The following is a 27,843-nucleotide window of genomic DNA, read 5'->3' as shown; positions in this document are numbered from 1 at the left end:
ATGATGATGGCGTCCTCTTGGGTAAAATATTCCGGAGGTAAAATAGTCCCCCATTCGGATCTCCGGGCGGGGACTACTCAAGAGGATGTCGTTATCAGGAGAAAGAAAACTGGCGTTCTATGGATCGGAGCGTGGAATGTCAGATCCCTTAATCGGGCAGGTAGGTTAGAAAATTTAAAAAGGGAAATGGATAGGTTAAAGTTAGATATAGTGGGAATTAGTGAAGTTCGGTGGCAGGAGGAACAAGACTTCTGGTCAGGTGACTACAGGGTTATAAACACAAAATCAAATAGGGGTAATGCAGGAGTAGGTTTAATAATGAATAGGAAAATAGGAATGCGGGTAAGCTACTACAAACAGCATAGTGAACGCATTATTGTGGCCAAGATAGATACGAAGCCCACACCTACTACAGTAGTACAAGTTTATATGCCAACTAGCTCTGCAGATGACGAAGAAATTGAAGAAATGTATGATGAAATAAAAGGAATTATTCAGATAGTGAAGGGAGACGAAAATTTAATAGTCATGGGTGACTGGAATTCGAGTGTAGGAAAAGGGAAAGAAGGAAACGTAGTAGGTGAATATGGATTGGGGCTAAGAAATGAAAGAGGAAGCTGCCTGGTAGAATTTTGCACAGAGCATAACTTAATCATAGCTAACACTTGGTTCAAGAATCATAAAAGAAGGTTGTATACCTGGAAGAATCCTGGAGATACTAAAAGGTATCAGATAGATTATATAATGGTAAGACAGAGATTTAGGAACCAGGTTTTAAATTGTAAGACGTTTCCAGGGGCAGATGTGGATTCTGACCACAATCTATTGGTTATGAACTGCAGATTGAAACTGAAGAAACTGCAAAAAGGTGGGAATTTAAGGAGATGGGACCTGGATAAACTGAAAGAACCAGTGGTTGTAGAGAGTTTCAGGGAGAGCATAAGGGAACAATTGACAGGAATGGGGGAAAGAAATACAGTAGAAGAAGAATGGTTAGCTCTGAGGGATGAAGTGGTGAAGGCAGCAGAGGATCAAGTAGGTAAAAAGACGAGGGCTAGTAGAAATCCTTGGGTAACAGAAGAAATATTGAATTTAATTGATGAAAGGAGAAAATATAAAAATGCAGTAAATGAAGCAGGCAAAAAGGAATACAAACGTCTCAAAAATGAGATCGACAGGAAGTGCAAAATGGCTAAGCAGGGATGGCTAGAGGACAAATGTAAGGATGTAGAGGCTTATCTCACTAGGGGTAAGATAGATACTGCCTACAGGAAAATTAAAGAGACCTTTGGAGAGAAGAGAACCACTTGTATGAATATCAAGAGCTCAGATGGCAATCCAGTTCTAAGCAAAGAAGGGAAGGCAGAAAGGTGGAAGGAGTATATAGAGGGTTTATACAAGGGCGATGTACTTGAGGACAATATTATGGAAATGGAAGAGGATGTAGATGAAGACGAAATGGGAGATAAGATACTGTGTGAAGAGTTTGACAGAGCACTGAAAGACCTGAGTCGAAACAAGGCCCCAGGAGTAGACAACATTCCATTACAACTACTGATGGCCTTGGGAGAGCCAGTCCTGACAAAACTCTACCATCTGGTGAACAAGATGTATGAAACAAGCGAAATACCCTCAGACTTCAAGAAGAATATAATAATTCCAATCCCAAAGGAAGCAGGTGTTGACAGATGTGAAAATTACCGAACTATCAGTTTAATAAGCCACAGCTGCAAAATACTAACACGAATTCTTTACAGACGAATGGAAAAACTAGTAGAAGCCGACCTCGGAGAAGATCAGTTTGGATTCCGTAGAAATACTGGAACACGTGAGGCAATACTGACCTTACGACTTATCTTAGAAGAAAGATTAAGGAAAGGCAAACCTACGTTTCTAGCATTTGTAGACTTAGAGAAAGCTTTTGACAATGTTTACTGGAATACTCTCTTTCAAATTCTAAAGGTGGCAGGGGTAAGATACAGGGAGCGAAAGGCTATTTACAATTTGTACAGAGGCCAGATGGCAGTTATAAGAGTCGGGGGACATGAAAGGGAAGCAGTGGTTGGGAAGGGAGTAAGACAGGGTTGTAGCCTCTCCCCGATGTTATTCAATCTGTATATTGAGCAAGCAGTAAAGGAAACAAAAGAAAAATTCGGAGTAGGTATTAAACTCCATGGAGAAGAAATAAAAACTTTGAGGTTCGCCGATGACATTGTAATTCTGTCAGAGACAGCAAAGGACTTGGAAGAGCAGTTGAACGGAATAATGGTGTCTTGAAGGGAGGATATAAGATGAACATCAACAAAAGCAAAACGAGGATAATGGAATGTAGTCGAATTAAGTCAGGTGATGTTGAGGGTATTAGATTAGGATATGAGCCACTTAAAGTAGTAAAGGAGTTTTGCTATTTGGGGAGCAAAATAACTGATGATGGTCGAAGTAGAGAGGATATAAAATGTAGACTGGCAATGGCAAGGAAAGCGTTTCTGAAGAAGAGAAATTTGTTAACATCGAGTATAGATTTAAGTGTCAGGAAGTCATTTCTGAAAGTATTTGTATGGAGTGTAGCCATGTATGGAAGTGAAACATGGACGGTTAATAGTTTGGACAAGAAGAGAATAGAAGCTTTTGAAATGTGGTGCTACAGAAGAATGCTGAAGATTAGATGGGTAGATCACATAACTAATGAGGAAGTATTGAATAGGATTGGGGAGAAGAGAAGTTTGTGGCACAACTTGACCAGAAGAAGGGATCGGTTGGTAGGACATGTTCTGAGACATCAAGGGATCACCAATTTAGTATTGGAGGGCAGCGTGGAGGGTAAAAATTGTAGGGGGAGACCAAGAGATGAATACACTAAGCAGATTCAGAAGGATGTAGGTTGCAGTAGGTACTGGGAGATGAAGAAGCTTGCACAGGATAGAGTAGCATGGAGAGCTGCATCAAACCATTCTCGGGACTGAAGACCACAACAACAACAACATGCATATTCCATGGATCCGTACATGCAAGTGATTCACCTGGATGTGGAACGTGTCCATACAATTGTACAAATACAATTAATGCTACAGAATAGTAATATAATACAATGATATAGATATTAATAAGTATCACTTTTCTCACTTACAAGCTGTCATTTAACTAATATAGCAATTCACACTATAACACTAACATAATATTGTATCATCCATCTAATAACTAAATACATATATTATTAAGGGAGTGCATTACTTCTGGAAAAGAATTCATCAAAGGAGTACAGTGGATGGTCAAGCAGGTATTTTTTTAACGTACCTTTGAACAGCGTTTCATTTTCTCTTGTACATGTAATATTATTAGACAATGCATTAAAAGTCTTTATAGCAGCATACTTTACTCCCTTCTGTACAAGTGATAATTTTTTTAGTTCAACATGTAGATCATCTTTACCTCTAGTATTGTAGATATGGTATGAGCAATTTGTTTCATACTGAGCATAGTCTTTATTAACTACATTCATCAGAGAGTATATGTACTGACATGTTTTGGTCAGAATACCTTACTGAGTGAAAAGTTTTCTACATGAGGTTCATGGAGGAACCCCACACATGATTCTGACTGCTCTCTTCTGAGCAGTTAAGATTTTTTTTGAGGCTGGTGAATTACCCCAGAATAGTGTTCCGTAACTCATTAATGAGTGAAAGTACCCATAGTAAGCTGATTTTAAAATGTTGATGTCCCCAAAATGAGTAATGATTCTTAGAGCAAAAGTTGCTGATGAAAGCCTTTTTAGAGTAAGGGACACATGCTGTTCCCAGTTGAGCGTACTGTCAATGTGAACCCCCGGGAATTTAGTGGAGTGCACCTGTTCTAGTTCCTGGTTGTCATGAGCAATTACTATATTTTCTAGAGTTTTATTTTTTGTGTGGAACTGTATAAAATTAGTTTTTTTTAATATTAACTGAAAGAGAATTAATTTAAAACTAAGCTGTAACTTCTCTGAGTATATCATTCACATCAGTCTCCAGATCAGCAGCAGACTTACCATCTACTACAAGGCTTGTATCATCAGCAAACATTGTGAATTCACAATTTTTACTAATGGACAGGGGTAAATCATTAACATATATTAAAAACAGCAAGGGTCCAAGGACAGATCCCTGGGGAAGTCCATGCTGAATTTTGCCCCATTCAGAATCCACTAGATTAGAAGATCTAATATCTACAAATATAACTTCTTTTTACATGCAGCAACTGTCAATAACTTTCATTTTACATTTCAGGTATTTGAGAAGTTGATGGCATTCCAGAAGAAGAAAAAGCCAAAAAATCCCTTTACACAAATTCCAAGGTTAGTTTGAAGACATGATTTCCACTGAACAGAAGTGAACATTGTTAGGAAAAACAAGTGATTGATTGTGTTCTGTAGGTCGCATCAGGAAGGAGAACTTTCAGCAGTATAGATTGAGCCAAAATATAAATCCATAACAAAAGTGGCTGTCAAAAAGTACTTCTCTGTGCTGTATTAAAAGTTATCCATGACTAAACTGCTATGTACTATTTGTACTTATGCAAATAAAAATGGATACAGCAAAATTTGCAGGAAGGCAGCAAAGGCTACTGGTGCTGTTGTTCAGTTGAATAGCCAGTGTTTACCTACTACTACATTCTTAATATTTATGTTGATGAACAGTATGAGATCCAACAATTTTCATTACAAAGTAATCAGAAAAAAATGAAAATTTCTTTTTTAGTTAATATTTCCATTTCCTGGACTTTGCTTCATAAAAACACTTACATCAAACATAAATTGATTACTTTGACAGAGTCCAACTGTGTCTGTTAAAGCAGCACAGCAAAGGAGTTACTAAAATGATGCATCTGACACACACTATCTAATGATATACTTTTACATTTCTCCATCCATAACTCAAAACAACCACAAATAGACTACATAGTACATAATTAGTGTCTGCTACCCATTCTTTTATTTATAGAGAATACACTTTTATTTTTTCAATGCAGTGGGTTACACCTTCCACATAATTATGTCATCCAGTATGCCTAAGCTAACAATAATTTCATCTTCAGTACCTCATCTTCTTTTCTTTACTTTTTTCTTGCCCAGCGTATGTAATGATCTGTTGTGTTGATAATGCCATCTTTCCCACTACTTTTAAATTAGCAGGTGCTATACAAAACAACCTAATATCTGGTGGTATCTAAGAGCTCATAAGAATAGGGCACAGTTACTTACAGTGATATGTATGAGCCCAGAAAATACTGCTTTAATATTAGTTGCAGTTCAGAAATACAGGCCTGCTGTCTGGGGTACTGTTGTCACAAGAAACACTGTGGCAAAGTTAGTGCTGTGGCAGTTGAATGGAAAGGAGGTACAACATTGATCAAAAACATGTTGAAAATGACCCAATTCTCTTTTGCAAATCATCATGGTAATTAAATTTGCATTTGTTGGCACAGCCCTATAGTCAGATAGCAAATTCAAATAAAGAGGGACATCATGGTCTGGTTCTTCAACAATGATGGGATTATTAATTTAATATCTCTCCTGGAAACTATTAGTTCAGTGGTTTTGCAGGAGTATCTATGGTGGCTGAGGTCATGAAGACAAACTATCTGAAAAAAAGTTATACAGATAATTGCCTCTTTTGTTAGAAGGCCACACAATGCTTTCTGTAGCTGTGGGTTACTAAAAGAAAGTTGTCATGCAGGATAATACCCAAATGCATGTGTGCATATCTTTCTTGTTCTTCATAAAGAAAAACTGAATTCATTTACCAAGTTCTTTTGATGTTTCCCCTCTTTCTCTGTTATCTTTTATACATATCTGGACTGTGATCATTTAGTTCTTCTGGTGCTATGTTTGCCAGAATTGTACTACTTTTCTTCATATCTAAATTTCTTAGCTCCTGACTGGGGAACCTTTAGTTCCAAAACCTGACATCTCAGATCATTTGCCAACACAAGTATGGTTGTAACTTAAAAAGCATAGTTTACAGATATATGATGGACTGCAGTGGAAGTCATGTCATCTAAAACACTGCCAGGGTTGTGCTTTCAAACAACATATAGTTCCTTTAGACCAAATAAAATATTATTTTAAGAAAACAACATTTATTTTTGTGCTGAAATACACACTCATGAGCAACTGGAATACGCAAAACTACCTTTTGCACTGATGTCAGTGATGAAACACTGTGGTATGAACACAAGACACTGAAACCAAAGGAGAGGCATCCTAATATGTGATGACTTAGCTGCCATTCATAAATCAAAAGCATGCAAGTTCATGGAACCTGCTGCCAAGACAAATACTTTTCACTAGATAGTGTAAGATCCATCAAACAAAAAGTTGTGCCCAGTGGTTGAAAAAAAGCACAGTCACACCCATCTACAGGAAGGTCAGCAGAAGTGATCCACAAAATTATCAACCAATCCCCTTGCCATCCATTAGCTGAAGAATCTGAGTTCAAATGTAATGAGGTATCTCGAACTGATTTATGTCCTCCATTCCAACAGTTTGGGTTTCTGGAAATAGAAATTGTGTGAAATCCAACACACACTTTTCTTACATTACATCCTGCAAGCCAGGAATTAAGGCAGTCAGATAGATGAACTCATTCTTGACTTCTGAAAGGCATTTGACTCTCTGGCTCATTATCAAAAGTACGGTCATATATGGTGTCAAGTGAGAATTTGGATTGAGGATTTCTTTGTAAGGAGGACACAACATGTACCTATGGATGGAGAGTCATCAACAGATATAGAAGTAATTTCAGGTGTGCCCCAGCAAAGTGTCTCGGAACCATGTAGTACTTTAATGACCTTACAGACAACATAAATAGAAATTTACACACTACCTAGCCTGTAGGATTATCAAAAGTAATCCATTAATATTTTATTGATGTTCCAAATTTTCTTTCATGTTTGAAGTTGCATCCCAGTTCCACCAACCACCACAGAGGCCTACCACCACTGGCCTCTATAGGATTATGCCTATTAAGTAAACTTTGTATTCGGAAAAGGATCTGAACCATCATCCTTTCACATGGGAGTCCAGTGTGCTAACCACTGTGGCACAATGCTTGGTGCACATAGATGTGACAGGACTATTACATATTGCTGTAGAGTTTGCGAGAATATTATTTTGGTTAACTATTTCATAGCTGTATGTCATTATAGCATTTTAGTTTTAGTATTATTGTAGTTCTTACTCCTCCCTCACAAAATGAGCATGGGCTATGGACTGTTTTTAAACATTTCTTATGCTTCTGAGATGATATGACCACAATTTTCACGGCTGCCAAACTGTGTTGTACTTTATATCGGTGGACATTACTGACTGACACAGTCCAGATAATTTTTCAGTGCCCTCTGCCATGCACTTCACAGCGGTTTGCAGAATATACATGTAGATGTAGATGTGTTCCATAAGACTGAGGTTATGTGACCTAGAGAGGGCACTCAAGCACTCTCATGTCTCTAGAGTGTTCCTTCAATCATTCTGACACAGATTATGAAGAATAAAGTGGTGCATTGTCTTGCTGAAGTTACAGGTGTTGTTGCTGAGCAAATAGCTATGCATTATAAAATAGTACGTCCTGGTATTATAGCAAGGCATGGTGGCAGTTGTATCAGAGCCCACATTTCATCCTGTGTAAATGTCCCTCACAGGAGAGTACCTCCGTTTGCCAGTATGTTATCTTTTGCTAATGAGGCATGGTGGCAGTTTTTCCGGAGTCTCCTGTTTAAACATCGCCCACAGAAGAATACCTCCAGTTGCCTGAATTGTGTCCTGTTGGCAAGTTGATGTATTCTGTCATGAGCTGGCCACGGCGGCCAAGTTGTTCTAGGCGCTTAACTCCAGAACCACGCTGCTGCTACGGTTGCGGGTTCAAATCCTGCCTCAGGCATGGTTAGTTAGGTTTAAGTAGTTCTAAGACTAGGGGACTGATGACCTCAGATGTTAAGTCCCATAGCACTTAAAGCCATATATAGATAGATTCTGTCATGTTGTTTTTTACATAAACATGGCCTGCCATTGCATATGCATTTACATTCACAGCTGTGCTCCACAATCACGTTGCAGAATGTGGTAGAGGCACCTGGTGTACCATTGTCACTTCCTCCTGTTTTCTGTTCCAATTGCAAATAGTTCTTTGGGAAAAAATTACTGGCAACCCACAGTGTGGCTTTGAATCTCTCTTATTTTAGCTTCATAATATTTTTGTGAGATATATGTTGTAGGAAGCAATATATTTATTGGCTCTTCTAGGAACATACACTTTCAGGACTTTAACAATAAATTCTACAATGATGCAGAATACCTCTCTTGCAGTGTCTGCCACTGGAGTTAGTTGATCATTTCTGTGACACTTTTGGGCTTACTAAATGAACCTGTAACAAAGTGTGCCTCTCTTCTTTGGATCTGCTGCCTTTCCCTTAACAGTACTATGAAATACAGATCCATTACAGATTATCAGTATTCAAGTACAGCATGTACAGTGGTCCATCAGTCCCAGTATACTTTCACTCCACTTTGAGCATCCATTGGTTGTGTTCCTATGCTCATGTTAATTCCTGAGACCTGTGATGTTGGAAGGCTAAGGCACACTTTGTGTTGTCCAACAATGAACTAGTAAATGATGAGCTGCACTGTGGTACGTCTATATACTGTTACAATATATATCATAAACATTGGCAACCCAATGCCAAGAACACATTATTGTCCACTGCACCTGCAATCTTTCCAAAATTATGATACACTCTTGACAAGATGGCACATGGATAGCATAGTGTCTGCATGACCTCAGAAATAGAGTGCATTACCATGAAATGGACAACTACTGTCTGGTTGTGGTCATATGGTGGCTTGTCATGGATCTTCCTTACACTGTATTCGAATGTCTCACTAAAATTCCATTTGTATGACACTCTGAACAGTTCTGTTCGTCATGGTGGCAGAAGTGCTCTCCTGTATAACAGCTATTTCTAATTCAATTGCTCATGGGTTTAATGCTATAAAACTTACTTTTTTAATTCTCTGATACTAAATTCCAATTTCACAGGTGCTATAAGGCATTTACAGATGGTGATCATGACTTCATTGTTTTGGAAGACCTGAGTGTGTTTGGTTTCCAGCCGGCAAAAGGACAAGACACATATAACTTTGAACACTGTGCAGAAGTTCTGAAATGCATGGCTAAGTTCCATGCTCTTTCATTTGCTATGAAAGACCAGGAACTGGAAGAATTCAGAACCGCTGCTGCCAATTTGGAGGTAACACCAGTACTTGCTGAAAATAAAGCAATGGATCAAATTCTGGAATGTGCCACATACATTATAGAAAACTGATACTTTACCTCTGGATTAATCTTAATACATATAAGAGGAATATCAGTACTCAGCAAATGCAGGTGGTAGTGAGTAGAGAATAGTCAGAAATGAAAATACCGGAAACTCTTCAGCTTATGAATAAAATGTAAAATCCTTGATTACAACTAACTAATCTCTCTCTCTTTCTCTCTCTCTCTTTCTGTACTTTTCTCAGAAATACATACCAAGTACAGCTTTGAAAGCTTGAAAAATAATTATCACACAATTGTTCTTTTGCCTTCAAAGAAAACTTTATTTTCATTAATTTGTTGGTTATTTTTAACTGACTCTGTTTCAGAAGTTTAAGTCAGTATAACTTGACATGGTTGTCACAAGTCTAAAGTCTTTCTTGCAGATGGGATTTATCTCTTCAGGATTTGCTTGATAAACATCTCAGTTTCATGTTGCTTTAAAAGTGTAACTTGTTGTCACCTATCTTCTTGACAAAGATTGCTGAATGAACTGGCAGCATAGCTGAAGATGCCCACTCCAAATTCTTGTGATGTAATTTACAGGATCAGAATTTTGTAAGAAAGGTGACTCATTTTGCTAAATATATGTGTAGTCTACTGCCTGACCATAGATGAAAACTATCATACCATTTGTCTGAGATTTGCAAGTTTTTGTATTTTTAATTGATGTGTAAATAAGGACCCAGCTCCTGATTTGTGTAGCCTTTTCCCTTAATCCTGCTTAAAAAGTTCATCCATGGATTTGTGACATTGAACCCCTCCTCCTTCCACCATGAACCATTCTTGGAGCAAATTGTATATTTTGTATTTGCCTTGTTAGTTTTTTTAATTATTCTTAAATATTATATAAGTAAGTTAGCAATGTTTAATAGCAAATTCCTTTATTACAGGAAGTGCTCTACAGTGAAGCACAACGAGAATGGTACCAAGGAATGATGAAAAATGTACTAAATTATTCTATGCAGGCAGTTTCCTTAGAATATCCTGACAGTGTATATGAACAAAAGATGAGAGAATTCTGTGAAAGTGCGGTCTATGATAAAGCCATTGATCTGGTTAAGCCAGACAAACCTCACTCTGTAGTTCTGAATGGAGATACATGGGGTCCAAATTTTTTATTCCTGTATGATGGTTCTGATGATCAACATTTAAAAGATGTTCGTATAATTGATTTTCAAATGTCACGGTGGGCAAATCCAGTATGTGATCTCTCATTCTTTCTGTATTCAAGCACATCCAAGGAATTCAGAGAGTCAAATATCTCAGATTTACTTAAGACTTATCACCAGAGTCTTTCTGAGATGATTCAAGATTTGGGATCTGATCCACAAGTTGTTTACCCATACAAAATATTTGAAGCTGAGGTAAAACAATTCTCGACTTTTGGATTCATTATGTCATTGGAAGCAGTGGCAGAGAGCACACTGGATGACCAGGACAAGCCAAAACCCAGCTTAATGGAAGGAGAAGAACTTATTCCGTTTCATGAAATTTGGAAGTTTCCACCATTAACAAATAAGCTAACTATCAAGCGACTAGCAGATAATGTAAAATATGCTATAGAAAATGGACATATTTAATATATAAGGAAACCTGTTTCAGCCTTCAACACTTTGCCTGCCATGTAGCCACCGGTGACCACAACAGAGCCTTTATGCGTGACACCAAGGCCTGGCCTGGTGGTGGAATATCCATCACTGTGCATATGGCAGTCAATGTGTTAATTTATCACAGTTTCAAATTATTATTTTAGGAAGCATAGTCCTGGGTGATAGTTTAACACATCTAGAAGAAAATAATTTTACTACTCTTTGTCCATTATGACCATGTATCACCAATGAGCAATAATTTGTATCACATCTTGTTACACTCAAAATGTGCAGTTGCTTTTTTTTTCTATTTAACAGAACCATTTTTTGGCAATGTATTTTGGTTCACAATTGTGACAACCTGTACTTTCCAGTGAGGCTATCTAGGACATTGTCCCATGTTACCTTGCATGATTGAGACACATACAGACTTCAATTTGCAAACTCTTTGCCTTTACAAATGTCTGCTTGTGTCTGTGTATGTGCGGATGGATATGTGTGTGTGTGCGAGTGTATACCTGTCCTTTTTTCCCCCTAAGGTAAGTCTTTCCGCTCCCGGGATTGGAATGACTCCTTACCCTCTCCCTTAAAACCCACATCCTTTCATCTTTCCCTCTCCTTCCCTCTTTCCTGACGAAGCAACAGTTGGTTGCGAAAGCTTGAATTTTGTGTGTATGTTTGTGTTTGTTTGTGTGTCTATCGACCTGCCAGCGCTTTCGTATGGTAAGTCACATCATCTTTGTTTTTAGATATATGTTAAATAATTTAGTTAGATGTGAATGTGTTGAGGTGAACTTCTTTAGCCAGAAATTTGCTATTTTATCTTTTCCAGGGGCTTTCCAATTGTGAGTAGAATTAATTGCTTGGGTGACTTCATGTTGCAAAATTATCACTTCAGGCATTTGTGGTATCATCTTGTATGTGTCTGTTTCTGCTTGTATCCACCGTGCATGCCTGTTATGTTGTACCAGGTTTTACCGTATGTTGCTCCAGAAGTGTTCCATGTCTGTTATGTTCGGTGGATTGTCTATTTTAATGTGTGTGTTATCTATTGTCTGGTAAAATTTCTTTTGGTTTGTGTTGAATGTTTGGTTTTGTTTCCTTCTATTTTCACTTTTTTTGTATCTTCTAAGTCGTTTGGCCAATGCTTGTAATTTCTGCTTCTTTTCATCTAATTGCTCTATTGCTACTTGTTGTGAGATTTTACTTAACCTTGTTCGTTTTTTTTCTGACATTTCATTTCTTATAAATTGTGTTAGCTGTCCGATGTCTTTTCTCAGTTTTTCTATTCTGATCTGTAGCCTGTGTTGCCATGCTGGTTTTGTGGGTTTCTTCTGTGTGTTGGTTGGTTCTGATCTCTGCCTAGTGTGTATATTTAGTGTAGTGAGTGCTCCTATATAAACCAGTAGTTGTAAATCTTCCATAGTTGTGTTTTCAATTATTTTGTTGTGTATGATTGTGTTGATAGTTTTTATTGTTGTTTCGACTTGTGGGTTATTTGGCGGTCTATGCAAGAATGGTCTAATGTCTGTATTTGTGTCTTTGTATTCTATATATGTCAGCTGAAATTTTTCTTCTATATCTAACATGTGTGTCACTTCGTGTTCAATTTGTGCTTGTTCTGGTGGCTGTCTTAAGATTTCGTTTTCCTCTGATTGTTTAATTGATGCGTGTTGTTCTTTGTTTGTTTGCTCTGGGATGTTTGAGTCCATTACTGTATTTTCTTCTTCTTCTGATTGCACATTATTTTGTTCCAGTATTTGTTGTACTTGTTGCTGGATGTTTTCTAATTCTGACTGGGGTATCCTGTTATTTTTGATTACTACACGGATCTGATCAGCTAATCGTTGTTCTGTTAAAAATTTTAATTCTGGGTATCTGGTAATAAATGTGTATACTTGTGATCTGTATCCAGTTGTGTTGGTTCCTAGGTTTGTTGCTTGGTAATAACAGAACATGAGGTGTCGATTAACTTCATCTGACCATCTCATTCTCTGTCTTTGTTTTCCTTCTAGGGTGGTTGCAGGAAGCATATCCTGCAAAACACCTCTATTTGGATTTAAATCATTTTCCAGTTGGCTAGCAGTGTCGTTACCATTGTGGGCAGGCATAGGGTTCAAGCGTCGTCCCCGACCATGACGGCGCTTGTCCGAGGCTTCTTTAGTTCTGTCCTGAACCAACTAATCACACTAAAAGGGGGGTTCGCCCTATTAGTGGTTTGTTCTTTTCGTCGCCTTTTACGACTGGCAGAACATACCGGAGGCCTATTCTTTTCCCGGGCCTCCACGGGGTTTATTATTATTATTATTATTATTATTATTATTATTATTGATGGAAATGTGGAAACACCACATCCATTAGCATTAGGGAAATTGTATAATTCAAAAACAACCATTTCACCATTGGCAGTGTTGGGATGAATCACGCCAAACAAAAGAGAGGTGGTGCGCCTTAGGTGGAACAGCCTGCTGCAACTAATGACATGTTTATACTGTATGCACTGTTCACCAGCCAGGGAGCAGCTGCTAGAAGAGCAATGCATCTGTGACAGACTCCAGGTACATTCATACACACATCATATTTTCTTCTTGTGTTATTCTAAAACAGTGTAGCAGACATATGGCATACACAAACAATGAATATTTGGGTATGCTTCTGGTCCTTTGTGCATCTGATAACTGGGTTGGTACTGCCACTCATGGATATGCTGCTAGTCATCCTCGTCAACGTCACTCAGATAAAAATGTGTTTCATTGTCTGGAGCTTCACCTTCAGGAGATAGGTTCTCTCTTTCCACCATCATGTGACAGAGGTCATCCAGGGACTTATCATACACCAGCTACTGAGGAAGCTATTCTGGAGGCCATACACCAAGAACCCCAATGAAGTACACACAGTGTAGCAAGGCAGCTGTGTGTCTCAAATACAATGATAGTTGATGTACTGCACAACCATTGGCTGCACCCCTGTCATTATTCTTTAACAAAACACCTGAATCCTGCAGACCACCATCTGCAGATTCAGTTCTGTGAATGGTTGCAATAACAACAGGAAGCCACTGACAATTTCATAAACACTGTAATATGGTCAGGTGAAGCAGAGTTCACTCATGAAGGTGTCTTCAATATGCACAATGCCTACCATTAGCGTGACATTAACACACACATCACCCAAGCCCATGGATATCAAATTTGCTTTCACATCAACGTCTGGTTCAGAATATTGGGAGACAGGAGTTTGGGTCCCTACTTGTTGCCTGACTGTTGACTGCACAAAGATATCATGCATGCACTCCTCTCAAACTATTTGCCTGACACACTGGAATATGTCCTACATCATGTATGGCAGAGGTGATAGTTCCAACATGACAGTGCCCCTCCACACTTTGGAATTAGTGTGCTAATATCTTTGTATTACAAGTGGTAGTTCCTCTGTAATTATTGTAATTTGCACATTGTAAGAACCATTGCAGAAGAGGCAAAAAGAAAGTCAAGGAGAGGCAAGAGAGCGAAAAGTACAGGCAAGAAAACGAGGCAAGTCTTTTTCAAACATTTTCAAAAAACATTTGATAATTTTTAGAAAAGAGATGAATGATGGTTTCATCAAGAATGACAACAAATAATAAACTGGTAACATCAACTGCTTCAGTGACAGACCTTATTTTCAAGGAACAGAAGGAATGGGATGAGATTAAAAATTTACAAAAGGAACCACAAGTATTTGAAAAGGAAAGTCGAGTGCCAAAAGGTGATTAAGAGTACTTTGATCAGAAGATAGATAAAGATGTTGCTGAAATGCAAATTGGTAATTAAAAAAATCAGAGAATGTAATTTCCTGTGGACAATATTAGCATCATAATTGGTGAATTATGCCTTGAGGTGAGAAAACAGAGGTGTGTTAGTAGCCCTAATTCATGAAGTGTGAATCTCCATGGGATTTCTTGTGGTTTATGGATGTTCAATGTTGAGGTTATGAGCATAAATATGATTTGTAATGTACCATTTATAAGATAGTTTGTTGCAGTTGGTATTATTGAATGCAGAGAAATGTCAACCATGTGAACAATTTGAGTGGGAGTTAAAAGCAAATTTTTGTCATCAGAGACCCAGAAACACTTAAGGCTTCAGGTATTAAGAGCTTGGGTTTATAATAAACTTTGTATAATGCCATATTATTCGAGTTAAATATCTAGATGAAACAACTGATGAATCACATTTGATTGAAATATTAATTAGTCAGTTACCAAGGGTGCTAAAGATAAAAGCTAATAGTTAGGTATTGGGAGAATGTTCAGGTATTGTTGGAATTTCTAGATGGCTTGGTTACTTAAATTATTCTCGGTAAAAGTGTGGGAGAAAGTAGAATAAAAGTAATCCTAATATGGACACTGTGGTACACCTGAGGCGAATTGTTGTCAAACAACCCAGAGCTGCCTCCAAATTATAACAATGAATTTAGAGATGATAATATGAAAGGCCAGATGCTCAAAACAGGAAAAATGAGAGAGGAAATGGGTATGAGAGATATAGACTTTCTTGGAAAAACCCAAGAGCAGTGGGCAAACGTGAAGGGAAAGTAGATGTGGTAGGGCCAGCAAGTCAATATGGAATTATTATCTCTTAATCAAGAAAATCATGCAGAATTCTGTGAGAGGGAAGAAACAGTACATAGTTTAGTCTGGGCCTATTGTTGAATGGCTAGTGAACGAGAAAACTGTAAGTTTAAAAGCTGGCACAGGTTATGATTTATGTCTGACAGACAAAACTTGGTGGAATTGAGTAAAAGAGAGGAGGGAGATAATGTCCTGGTCAGTGAAAGGAATATATTTACAAGAAACAGTGGAAAATTGAACCAAAAAAGTGGAGGAAATGGCCAGAGCGATATTTCGCATAGATGGTATGGACTTCCTGCATCCTATGTATGTGGTGTAAAGATTTAGTTGAGAGTAGACTCGTTGAAAAACCAAATTATTATTTAGCAATCTGGAAAACTGTAATGTACATCAGAAAACATGAGAAGGTTAAAGTGAACCAGTACTGGGGTAAAATGTGGGTGTACACAGTACTCATATTAGGAAGTGCGTAGAATGGCAGGATAAGATGATGAGTGAGGTTCAATGAGTAAATGTATGAGATGAGGTACAACAGATTAATGAACCTAATATGACTGTAATGAGAGCACAAAGGATAATGGTAGTATTAGCTGAAAAAAAGTTGGTGGATGAAAGGTGTAAATATGTAAGTGATGAAATCTTAGAAGAGCAAAGATAATGCAAATAGAAGAACAACATTTTAATTGAAAATCCCTATAGTCGAGGGAATGGTGAATAATATGGAAGTTAGGATAATATTGGACTCAAGTACTACTTTTAGCCTAATACAAGCAAAATTTTGGAACAGCATTGGAGGAACATACAGGCTGTGTTGTCCAGTAACTAGATTACGTATATAAGAAATGAATGAAAAAACAGTAGTAAAGTTACCAAAGGAGGAAGAGGAGGAGGAGATTAGTGTTTAACGTCCCGTCGACAACGAGGTCATTAGAGACGGACCGCAAGCTCGGGTGAGGGAAGGATGGGGAAGGAAATCGGCCGTGCCCTTTCAAAGGAACCATCCCGGCATTTGCCTGAAGCAATTTAGGGAAATCACGGAAAACCTAAATCTGGATGGCCGGAGGCGGGATTGAACCGTCGTCCTCCCGAATGCGAGTCCAGTGTGCTAACCACTGCGCCACCTCGCTCGGTAGTTACCAAAGAACCAGTCATTAATTTCAACATTAATGATATGCATTTAAGTCAAGTTGATATGTGTGCTGACTGCAGCACAAAGAATATCCACAAAAAGATTATTTATCAAAGATTAAATGCACATCTACTCCAACATGAACTGCAAAAAATTAATAAATAAATAAAAGAAAAAAATATGCCACTTCTTGGAATAGAACAATAATACATCTGGTAGTCAAAGGTTGGATAGATTGTCACTGAGTCTTTAAGTTCTTTAAACAAATACTTCATAAAAGTATAGTCTCGCAGAAAGCAAAATTTTCTAAGTCCCATATATAGCCAGCCATTTGTAAGTTAAACAGGAATAAATTTACAAGCCCGCAAGTCTTCTATGATACAGTGTACCTGTCATCTTCAGTGAGTAGACCATGAACACTCTAAGCCACAGCTGGCAGCTCCTGGGGCTGCAAAGTCAAATGTGAATGACAGCGAATTCATGGAGACAACTCTTGAATGAAAATCCTGATTGATGGAATCCTTGTGGAATTGGTGCCTAGCCCAGGAAACTCTCTCAGAACAAGCTGGTCTGGTCTGCCCCGAAGGCTGTCCTAAATACCATTTAGTGCTAGGATACAGCAGGCCCTATTTTTGATCATGTGTCTTGGAGAAGTGAATAGGTTCATGTGGCCCACTTGGGTCCCCTCCTGGTATATGGTTGGAGCATGGCCATCTGTCCTCCAGAAAACTGTCCCCTGTTTGTTAGGCACCTTTGATGCCTCATGTGATGTTGGTTGGTGACACTGCAGGTGTTAAGCGTCAGTACAGCATCCCTCCCACCCCATGGAGGGGAGGAGATGGTGAATCTAGTCATCCCTGGGTGAACTAGGTTGTACTAGCAGCCAGAGGAGCTGGGAGTGGAGGGGGGGGGGAGTGGGGGGGGGGGTGGAGAGGGTTGGTGGGATGATATCCACATCCATTGGTGTTGATCCTGATGTAGTATGTGGAGCTGTTGAAGGCCTCTCCAGAGAGCTGGTCACCAGCAGCAATTGAGATGGCCCAGTGGTGTGGGTGGAGATCGTGGGTGGCTCCATCTCTGAAAGAGAAAAAAGCGGTTGGTCCTTGGTGTCAGGAGAATGACTGCAGTGAGGTCATACTTGGTTGACATGGCACAGTGTGTGCTATCCTGAAGTGTCACTTTGGCTATGCCCCCACCTAGATTTGGAAACTACTGCTGGAAACCAGTGTTAGCACCCCTTAGTAAATGGAAGGGTCTGCACTGGGTCTTTAAATGAAAAACGGTGGTGGCTAGACCACTGAACAGAGGACTGTGAACTGTGAAGGACAGAAAGGAGGGACTGATGGGCTCAGCCTTGATGTTTCTTGGCAGCAGACAAGTTGTCCTGTAACCTTTTGCAAAATCCGAATGAAGCCTGAAGCCTGGACCAAGAACTGGAAGCGTCTGGCCATGGGGAGAAATGGTGTGGAGGGGTGGCCTGTTTGCTGTGGCAGGTAGTACAAGAGGATACCAATTGCGTAATAGCACTGCCCATGTCAGATGTTTAGTGAGCACCACGTCCCGGTGCCCAGTGTGGAGAACTGTCAAAATCACACTGATGAAGGGATGCACGGATGACCATCCAAGTGCGGCCTCTTTCTCCTTGGTGCAGCAGCACATCATTCAGTGTTGAGTGCCAGTAGCCTGTTCCTCCCACTACCAGGACTGTTTGTGGTCTGGCAGCCAACCACTGTATACCAGGTGGAGGATCTCACAGGGCAATGAGTCCTCTGTGGTTTGGTGTGTGATGAGCTTGGCGTCAAAAAGGAGATTGGTGATGTCTTCTTTTACAGTGATATCAAAGTGAAACACACTTCAGGATCCTTGTCAAATACTGGATTGTGACCAAAGGGTAGCTGGGAAAGGAGATCAGCATTTGCATGTTGCGTGGTTGTATCATAGGTCAATACTGAATATCATAATTATAACTTGACAGGAAAAGGGCCCACCACTGAAAGTGGCATGTGGTTTTGGAGGGAATGTTGGCTGAAGCTGGTTTATGGTTGTCAAATAATGTGAAGTGCCTGCCATACACTTAATAATGGAATTTTTTAATGCCAAAACTGATGGCTAATGCTTCTTTCTTAACCTGCCCATAATGTTGCTGCACAGTAGTGACAGTTTTGGGGACAAAAGTGACTGGGCATTACACACCTTCAATCAAATGGGACAAGACTGCCCCCAGCCCATAATGTGATGCATATTCTGCCGGTATAAGAGTGCTGGCATGTTTGTATGCTGTCAGGTATGAGGAGCAGAGGAGGACATGTTTTAAGTCTCTGAAAGTTTTTTCACCTGCCAACAGATGTTTTGGCGCAGTAGTGGTTTAGCAATGCTGGTCGCATGGGGAATAAATGTTTGTTAGGAATTTCCCCTGAAGCTTATACCTGATCACAAAAGGAACTTTGGTAGCCTTAAAAAACTCCACTGCTGCTGATAGAAGGAGGGCCTCATGGGCTTCAATGTCTCTAACATCTGAAGAGAGTTGTGAAAATACAGGGCTGAAAAAAAAAATGCTTTGACATGCAGGTTTTTATCCAGGGAATTGGCTGTGGAATTAGTCATGAACTTCTATCCCAAATGCATTAAAAAGGTACATGCCTAAAAGACTGACAGCTCTAGGGCACCACCATCAAAATTGGCCATGATATTGTGTGACCAATATTGTACTTGGACCATTAATTTTTATGTTGCTGCTGTAACTTCACATGGGGGTGTTGAAGGGTTTGAGGGGAGGGGACCCTATGCTATAATATGATTTCCAATCAATAATGGTCATGACAGATAGTGTACCTACATGGAGATGGGTACATTATTGATTCTGAGAGTTAATGATTCTGAGAGTGTGGGAATATTGATTGAGTATATGCTATGTCTGTGTACAGTTCATCCATATTGTCTGCCCCCACATCTGAGAAGCCCATGCAGGCAGAGTCCAATGGAATCTTCAAAGCTGATTGACGCACTTCAGGCATATGTCTGAATTTCCCATAAGAGGTTGCACCTTGCTGACTGGTAGTGACATTAGTGTTGCTGATCACTTACAAAACACTGACTGCAGGAAGAATGTTGGAAAACTGATTGGGCAGATATGAATAGTTGAGTTTGAGGATGACATATTGCCCAAGTGGCAAACATTTGTGAGGGGTAGTGTAGGGTGCAAGGGACTGAAGAAGTTGTTTGAATGCTTTGATGATGGGAAGACAAGTTTCTAGAGACGGGTCCTTGAGCTTCAAGAGATCAGCTCTGTCATCCATGGCATGCATGAAAATCATATATCTAACCAAGGAAGCTGCATATAATTGCTTGCACTTGGGGTTATTAAATGGAAAATGGCAGTCACAAGATAGATCCTGTAGGCAGGCAATCCATTCTCTGTATGACTGTCCTTGAAGTTTAGGAAAACTATAAAGCTTGTGGTGGGCTTCCACCACATGCTCTCAGGAGTCATATTACTCAAGTAAATTGGTCTTTAACTTTCCTTGCAGAAGGCTGTTGCGCTCTGTTGCCAGATTTAGATCTTGTAATAGATAATAAATGTCTGGGCCTATGTCTGCCAAAAAGAAAATGAGTCACAGATTATCACTAGAGATGCTGCTCCATGCATGTGGCATAGTTTGCTCATGATTTGGCCTTCTTGTCAAATGGCTGGAAAACAGGTGCTGCTGAGCAGAAACCCTTGGCTTTGGAGCTGATATGGTGCTTATAATGGAGATGTGGGAGGAGATTACTGGATGTGATGAGGGGACGACCACCAGATTCTTGATCAGGATTTCATGGGTGCACTGCATCTGCTGGAGTATTCTTAACAGCTGGGCAGAGGGATCCACCAGTTCAGTCATGCTGTAAGCAATTTTATAATGAGCATATTGTCAACAGGAAAGCACATGCAAGGACTGATCATGGCACATGCCTGAGTCTGATGTAAATATAAAACTTTGTTGCCAACTGATATAACCACCAATGGCGGCACAAAAAATATCCACGTAGCAATGATTGAAGAGTTTTATTTATCAAAGATCAAAATAACTCCTCTTCAAATAGAACAGTAATATTTCTGGTAGCCAAAGGTCAGTTAGATCATCACTGAGTCTTAAGTTTGTTAAACAAACACTCTGTAAAAGTCAAAGTCTCGTAGAAGGTAAAATTGTCTAAGTCCAGTAATAGCAATTTGAAAGTTAAACAGGAATAAACTTACCAGTCCACAAGTCTGCCATGATGACAGAGTCCCCGTCTTCTTCAGCGAGGAGGCCAAGAGCACACTTAAGTCTACAGCTGGCAGCTCCTGGGGCCGCAAAGTCAGATGTGAATGGCAGTGAGTTCAGGGAGACAGGTCTTGAGTGAGAATCCTGATTGATGGAATACTTGTGGAATTGGTGCCTGGCCCAGGAAACTCACCTGGAGCAAACTGGTCTGGTGTGGCCTGGCCTGAGGGCTGACGTAAATACAACTCCGTACTAGAATATGGCTGGACCTATTTTCGATCATGTGTCTTGTGGAAAGGAGTAGATCCATGTGGTCCACGGCCTCTAGCCGTGCTTGGGTGGCCTCCTGGTGTATGGTTGGAGCTGTGTGTTAGGCATCTTTGAAGCACTAATGTGATGTTAGTTGCTGACACTTCAGGCATTAACCCTCAGTACAGCAGATACCTAGAAAAAGGAAACATTTTATTAGTTTTAGAATGGCCATTTGAGTGAGAAGCTGAGTGTATTAGTGAACAAAAATGGAGATACAGTATAAAAGAACATATGAAGAGGTGTTCTTCTGTGATGCAACAATCACTAGGATGGAAAGAAGACAAGGAGAGTGAGTGGACAGAAAACATTTGGGAGATAATTTTAGGAGAAAATTATTTTTCGGATGAGGGGTAACAAAATGGTATCATTCTAGCTTATTGAGTATAAATAGGATTTAGTATTCATCATCATTCAATGGGACACACATGTAGTACATTTATAACATGTAGTGAATGTCATTGTATAAAGCAAAAGTAAAATGATTAAATATTAATATCTAGGTTTTTAATGCAGGAGCACTGGGCAAACATCAGAACATGTAAAGCAAGACAGTTGAAATAATGTGGTCCAAAGAGGGCCTATATGAAATGAATGAATGAATCTAGGTTTTTAATCCATTTCACCATTGTGGCATTGGCATTCATAAAATAATTCCACGTGCCCTTATACCACAGCAGGATTGCAGTCCTCTCTTATATGTTGGATAGACTGCTTGAGTGCACCACAGTCACAATTCAGAGACTCCACAATACCCCATTTATAGAGTGAGTCAGAGCACGGACCACAACCAGTCGGATTTGACCCACTTTCCGATCAAGTTCAACACCCACAGTACCACAGTTATATTTCTCAAACCATTCCCACGCATTGATGAGGCTGGTAAGAAAACTATTACACCACACTGAAGTACGATACTCTGCTGTAAAAAAAAAAATAAAAAAAATAAAAAAATTATATAAATTATGTCTCTGCTGATTTTCAGGACAGGTACTGAGCAAACAGGGTGGAAAGTTCAGAAATGTTGATGGATCGAAATAATTGGTACTTATCTGGTAAAATTCTTCTTGATTCTTTCTCATGGTCCATGTCCAGGAGTCTTCTTTCTTGCTTTCCTGTAGAGTATTGACAAAATACTTGGATTTTTCGGAGTTCACAGGCTTGATCTTGTTGTATCAATTCTAATCAAGACAATGAATACGTTTCAGTTTTCACTTTGTTGATATATTCTTGAAAAATTTCACAAATTTTAAATTACACTTTCTCAGTGTGGTTCATAATTATAAAAAGATATTTTTGAGCATTGTTATTCAGACATAAAATGCAACACTCTCCCAGCATTAACCACATGACAGCATAGACAACTTCTCTAGGCAAACTACTCCACAGCATCTAGCTTGCTTTATCCACTGATAGTCCATAGACTGTTTAATACAAAGATAATAACACATTGGCAAAGATTATTAAATTTCTCCAACCTTGCATACATCTCTGACATTTACATTCATCAAAATAATCAATACAATTTTTATATGAAATATTTACAAATTTGATGACAGTTGAAAAGAGTATCACAAAATGTGTCTTAAAACATCTTGTATTGGAAATTACACATGGTACATAGATCATGATGCAGTCAGACCAGTTTCATTACAGTATGCACCCTGGGTAATGCTAAATGAGCTAGAGTGCCTTGGCAGTCACTTTTATTGGACTTAATGGCTACAAGCATGCAGACTAACTTAGGCAACCAAACACTAGCAATAGATTTAATAGTTAGTAAATGTTATATGGTTACATTAAACAGGAAAAATAAATGATAACATTGCACCTGTTTATAGTGCCAAAATTAGTTACAAAAAATTAAATAATGGATTATAGATACCGATATCGCTTTGCAGTAAAGAATAAAGCTATTTTGAAAAAACTAGATAGTAAAGATATACAACTTTTAGTGGAGGAAACAATGTGAAATTAAGCAATGAAAGGAAGGGATAATAACTTAACTTGTAGATAACATTGCTCATTGAAAGGACAGGAGAGATCATAAAGGTAAGGTAAGAAATAAAGTCATTTTAAAATTATTGGATGGTGAGTGTGAGACTAATGAGAGAAGGCTAGTGGCAAAAGAGCAACAGAATTTATACTTAAGAAAGAAATGAAGAAATGGGAGGTTTAAAGAATTAAAAACAGACACACATACACAGTACAAGGGGAAAAGAGTAAATGGTTAATAATAAATGCAGAAATGAAATGAAGTAGGTCCAAGTCTTGAAGTTACATAAGGACTCGCTAGGGGTATTTTAATATCTTTATTCTCTTCAGAACCTTGTTTTGGCAACATCAGGCAGAACGTTCATATTTTTGTGAGTATTAAAAGGGAGGACTCTTGACTTTGATACAACAACTTGAAATATTTCAATAGACTACAAGCAGAAAAAATCAGATTTGTTAAGTTAAACAATGTGTAGGAAAATAAATTCCATTGCATTGTTTGGCAAATAATACCAAGGAACTTGAATGGGAAAGCAATTTTTTATATATAAAAGTACTTTATGGAAACCAAATAAATGTCAAAATGTAAAATAATGACACTTGTGAAGCAAGTAATTATAGTAAATTCAAGACAATTACATGTTGTAGGTGGGAAGAAAAATTTTTTTTTTCTTTCGAGTCGTATGGATATATTATATGTCATAGCCAAGACACACACAAAGCCCACAGCTACCACAGTAAAACAACTTTCTACGTCAACTAGATCTACAGATAATGAAGAAATGTATGATGAGGCAAAACAAATTATTCAAGGTAGTTAAGGTGGATGAAAATTTAATTGTGATGTGGGACTGGAATTCAATAACAGGAAAGGAAATAGAAGGAGAAATGGATAAGTTGAAAGAACCAGAGGTGGTTGAGAGTTTCAGAGGGAGCATTAGGCAACAGTTGACTAGAACAGACAATGCCTAGAACAGACAAATCCTTGGATAACACAGAAGATACTGAATTTAATCAATGAAAGGAGAAAATATAAATATGAGGCATATTTTTTAAGTAATGTTCATTTGAACATAAGTACACAATGAGAAGTTAATTCAAAAAAGTAAATTTATTTTCAGAAAGCACATACTTCACTCTATTTTTTGACATAGTTGCCCAGTTTGTTCAAACACATATCATACCTTTCAACCAATTTTAAAATACCCTCTTCATAAAAACTTGCCCCCTGCTCCGATAACCAACAGTTCACTGCCGATTTCACATCATCATCATCATTGTAACGGTTGCCACTGAGGTGTTGTTTGAGATGGAGGAACAGATGGTAATCACTCGGCGCAAGATCAGGACTGTAGGGTGGGGTGGTCTAAAACTTCCCAGCCAAAATTGTCCAACAAATCATGGGTCTGACCCACAGTGTGACGTCTTGCATTGTCATGGGGAAGGACAATTCCCTTTGTCATCGTGCCATGTCTTTTGTTTTGAATCGCCCTGCAAGGCTTTCTCAGGGTTTGGCAGTATGCTTCTGCATTGATAGTAGTTCCTCATTGCATGAAGTCAACCAACAAAACACCAAGCCTATCCCAAAACACCGACACCATTATTTTGCATGGGGACAGAGTCTGTTTGGCCTTCACCTTCACACGTGAGTGTGTGTGTGTCTCCATTCCATGCTCTTGTTGCTTCAAATTGGGCGTGATATGCGAAATCCATGTTTCATCTCCAGTTATGATCTGACTCAAGAAGCCATCACCTTCTTCATGATAACCAGTTAAGAACTTCATTTCACACTCAAATCTTTGGTTTTTGTGGTCCTCTGTTAGGAGTTTTGGGACCCAACATGAGCACAGTTTCCTAAACTTTAAGTGTTCAGAAACAATGTTGTCAAGCACTGATCACAGCATGTTAGAAAATATGTTTGAGAGATCTATTATTGTGAAGCACCTGTTCTCATGAGTCCTCACTTCAACTGAAGCCACCAAATCATCTGTAATCAAAAAAAGGGCGACTGGAGCGGTCCTCATCGTGGACGTTGTCACAGCTATCTTTGAATTCTCATACCCACTTATGCACTTCACAGTGTATGGTGAATTTCTGCAGCAGACAGGTTACTTGCTGACAAAAACTGTATCACTGAGTGAACCTCACATGCGACGGGTGAGTTGATAGCCTTAAACCTTTTGAAAGCACAGAACACAACCGTACATGTTAGGTACAGAGCTGAAACTGAGCACAGTTGTTTCTGAGGGATGCTGGTACACGATGCATGTGCTCATTGTTGTATGCATGTGAACTACTAGTGTCTACAACAAAATGGACCTTACTTAAAAAAACACGCCTCGTATATAGTAAATGAAGCAGGCAAATGGGAATACAAATGTCTAAAAAATGAAATGACAGGAAGTGCAAAACAGCTAAGCAGGAATGGCTAGAAAACAAATGTAAAAATTAAGGAGAAGATATATAGATACTGCCTACAGGAAAATCAAAGAGACCTTTGGTGAAAGAAAAGTACCTGTATGAATATCAAGAGCTCAGATGGAAAACCAGTTCTAATCAGAGGAGAGCAAGCTGAACACAGAAGGAGTATATGGAGTGTCTATACAAGGGAGATGAATTTGAAGACAATAATATACAAATTGAACAGAATGTAGATGAAGATAAATATGAAGATATGATACTGTGGGAAGAATTTAACAGTATTATGAAAAGGAAAGTTGCTACTCACCATATAGTGGAGATGCTGAGTCACAGATAGGCACAACAAAAAGACTCTCACAAATAAAGCTTTTGGCCAGTAATGCCTTCATCAAAAACAGATGACACACACACACACACACACACACACACACACACACACACACACACTATCAGACATAAGTAACTCACGCAGATGACTGCAGTTGTGTGTGTGAGTTATGATTGTGTGTGTGTGTGTGTGTGTGTGTGGTTTATTTTTGATGAAGGCCTTACTGGCCGAAAGCTTTATTTGTGACAATCTTTTTTGTTGTGCCCATCTGTGACTCAGCATCTCCACTGTCTGGTGAGCAGCAACTTTCCTTCTCATAATATTGTTACATTCAATCCTAGTCTGAAATGAATTTGACAGAGTACTGGAAGACCTAAGCCAAAACAAGGCCCCAGGAGTAAACAACATTATGTCAGAACTATTGATAGCCTTGGGAGAGCTAGCCATGACAAAACTCTTCCATCTGGTGAGCAAAATGTGTGAGACAGGCAAAATACCCTCAGACTTAAAGAAGAATGTAATAGTTCCAATTCCAAAGAAAGCAGTTGTTGACAGGTTCAGAAATTACTGAACTATTGGTTTAATAAGTCATGGTTGCTAAACACTAACACAGATTGTTTACAGAAGAATGGAAAAACCACTAGAAGCTGACTCTGGAGAAGATCAATTAGGATTCTGGAGAAATGTAGGAACAAGTGAGGCAGCACTGACCTTACGATTTCTCTTAGATGATAGGTTGACCAAAGGCAAAACTATGTTTATAGCATCTTTAAACTTAGAGAAAGGTTTTTGGCAATGTTGACTGTAAACATTTCTTCAAAATTCTGAAGATAGCAGGAGTAAAATAGAGGAAGCAAAAGGCTATTTGCAACTTGAACAGGAACCAGATGACAGTTACAAAAATAGAGGGGCATTAAGGGGAATCAGTGGTTGACAATGAGATGAGACAGGTTGTAGCCTATCACTGATGTTATTCAATCTGTATATTGAGCAAGCAGTAAAGGAAAGCAAAGAAAAAAATGGAGTAAGAATTAAAGTTCAGGGAGAAGAAATAAAAACTTTGAAGTTCTGTCAGAGACAGCAAATGACTTGGAGGAGTAGTTGAATGGAATAGACAGTGTCTTGAAAGTTGGATATAGGATGAACGTAAACAAAAGAGAAACAAGGATAATGGAATGTAACCGAACTATATTCGATGATGCTTAGGGAATTATATTAGGAAACAAGATACTTACAGTAGTAGATGAGTTTCACTATTTGGACCTCAAAATAACTGATGATAGCCAAAGTAGAGAGGATATGAAATGCAGACTGGCAATGGCAAAAAAGCATTTCTGAAAAAGAAATTTTTTAACATCAAATGCAGACTTAAGTGTTAGGAAGCCTTTTCTGAGGACATTTGTCGGGAGTGAGCCATGTATGGAAGTGAAACATGGATGGGTAAGAAGAGGACAGAAACTTTCGAAATGTGGTGCTACAGAAGAATGCTGAATATTAGGTGGGTAGATCACATAACCAATGAGGAGGTACTGAATAGCATTGGGGAGAACAGGAATTTGTGGCACAAGTTGACTAGAAGAAGGGGCTGGGTGGTAGGGCATGTTCTGAGGCATCAAGGGATCATCAAGTTAGTATTGGAGGGAACTATGGACAGTAAAAATCATAGAGAGAGACCAAGAGATGCATACACTAAGCAGATTCAGAAGGATGTAGGGTGCAGTAGTTACTTGGAGATGAAGAATCTTGCACAGGATAGAGTAGCATGGAGAGCTGCATCAAACCAATCTTTGGACTGAAGACCACAGCAATAACAACAACAACATTAATGTAACAGAACTTTCGAGACCGACTCAAAGTATTGAAAGAAAA

The 27,843-nt window shown here is 38.8% G+C and overlaps 1 protein-coding gene across 2 annotated transcripts in view; it reads left to right on the top strand.

The window, feature by feature from the left end:
- The window catches only part of LOC126263712 (uncharacterized), a 73,291-nt gene extending 62,068 nt beyond the window's left edge, over nt 1-11,223 (top strand). For both annotated transcript variants that reach the window (XM_049960856.1, XM_049960855.1), the window contains exons 3-5: nt 4,263-4,330; nt 9,069-9,279; nt 10,238-11,223. In XM_049960856.1, coding sequence (XP_049816813.1) covers nt 4,263-4,330; nt 9,069-9,279; nt 10,238-10,927 — 969 coding nt within the window. In that variant the 3' untranslated portion in view covers nt 10,928-11,223. The remainder of the gene's footprint in view (nt 1-4,262; nt 4,331-9,068; nt 9,280-10,237) is intronic.
- The last annotated feature ends 16,620 nt before the right edge of the window (nt 11,224-27,843 follow it).

The sequence above is a fragment of the Schistocerca nitens genome, chromosome 6 (genome assembly GCF_023898315.1).
Source record: "Schistocerca nitens isolate TAMUIC-IGC-003100 chromosome 6, iqSchNite1.1, whole genome shotgun sequence".
In the NCBI taxonomy this organism is placed as follows: Eukaryota; Metazoa; Arthropoda; class Insecta; order Orthoptera; family Acrididae; genus Schistocerca; species Schistocerca nitens.
Note: the sequence above shows the minus strand (reverse complement) of the source record. Positions and strands in the feature narration are given on the sequence as shown.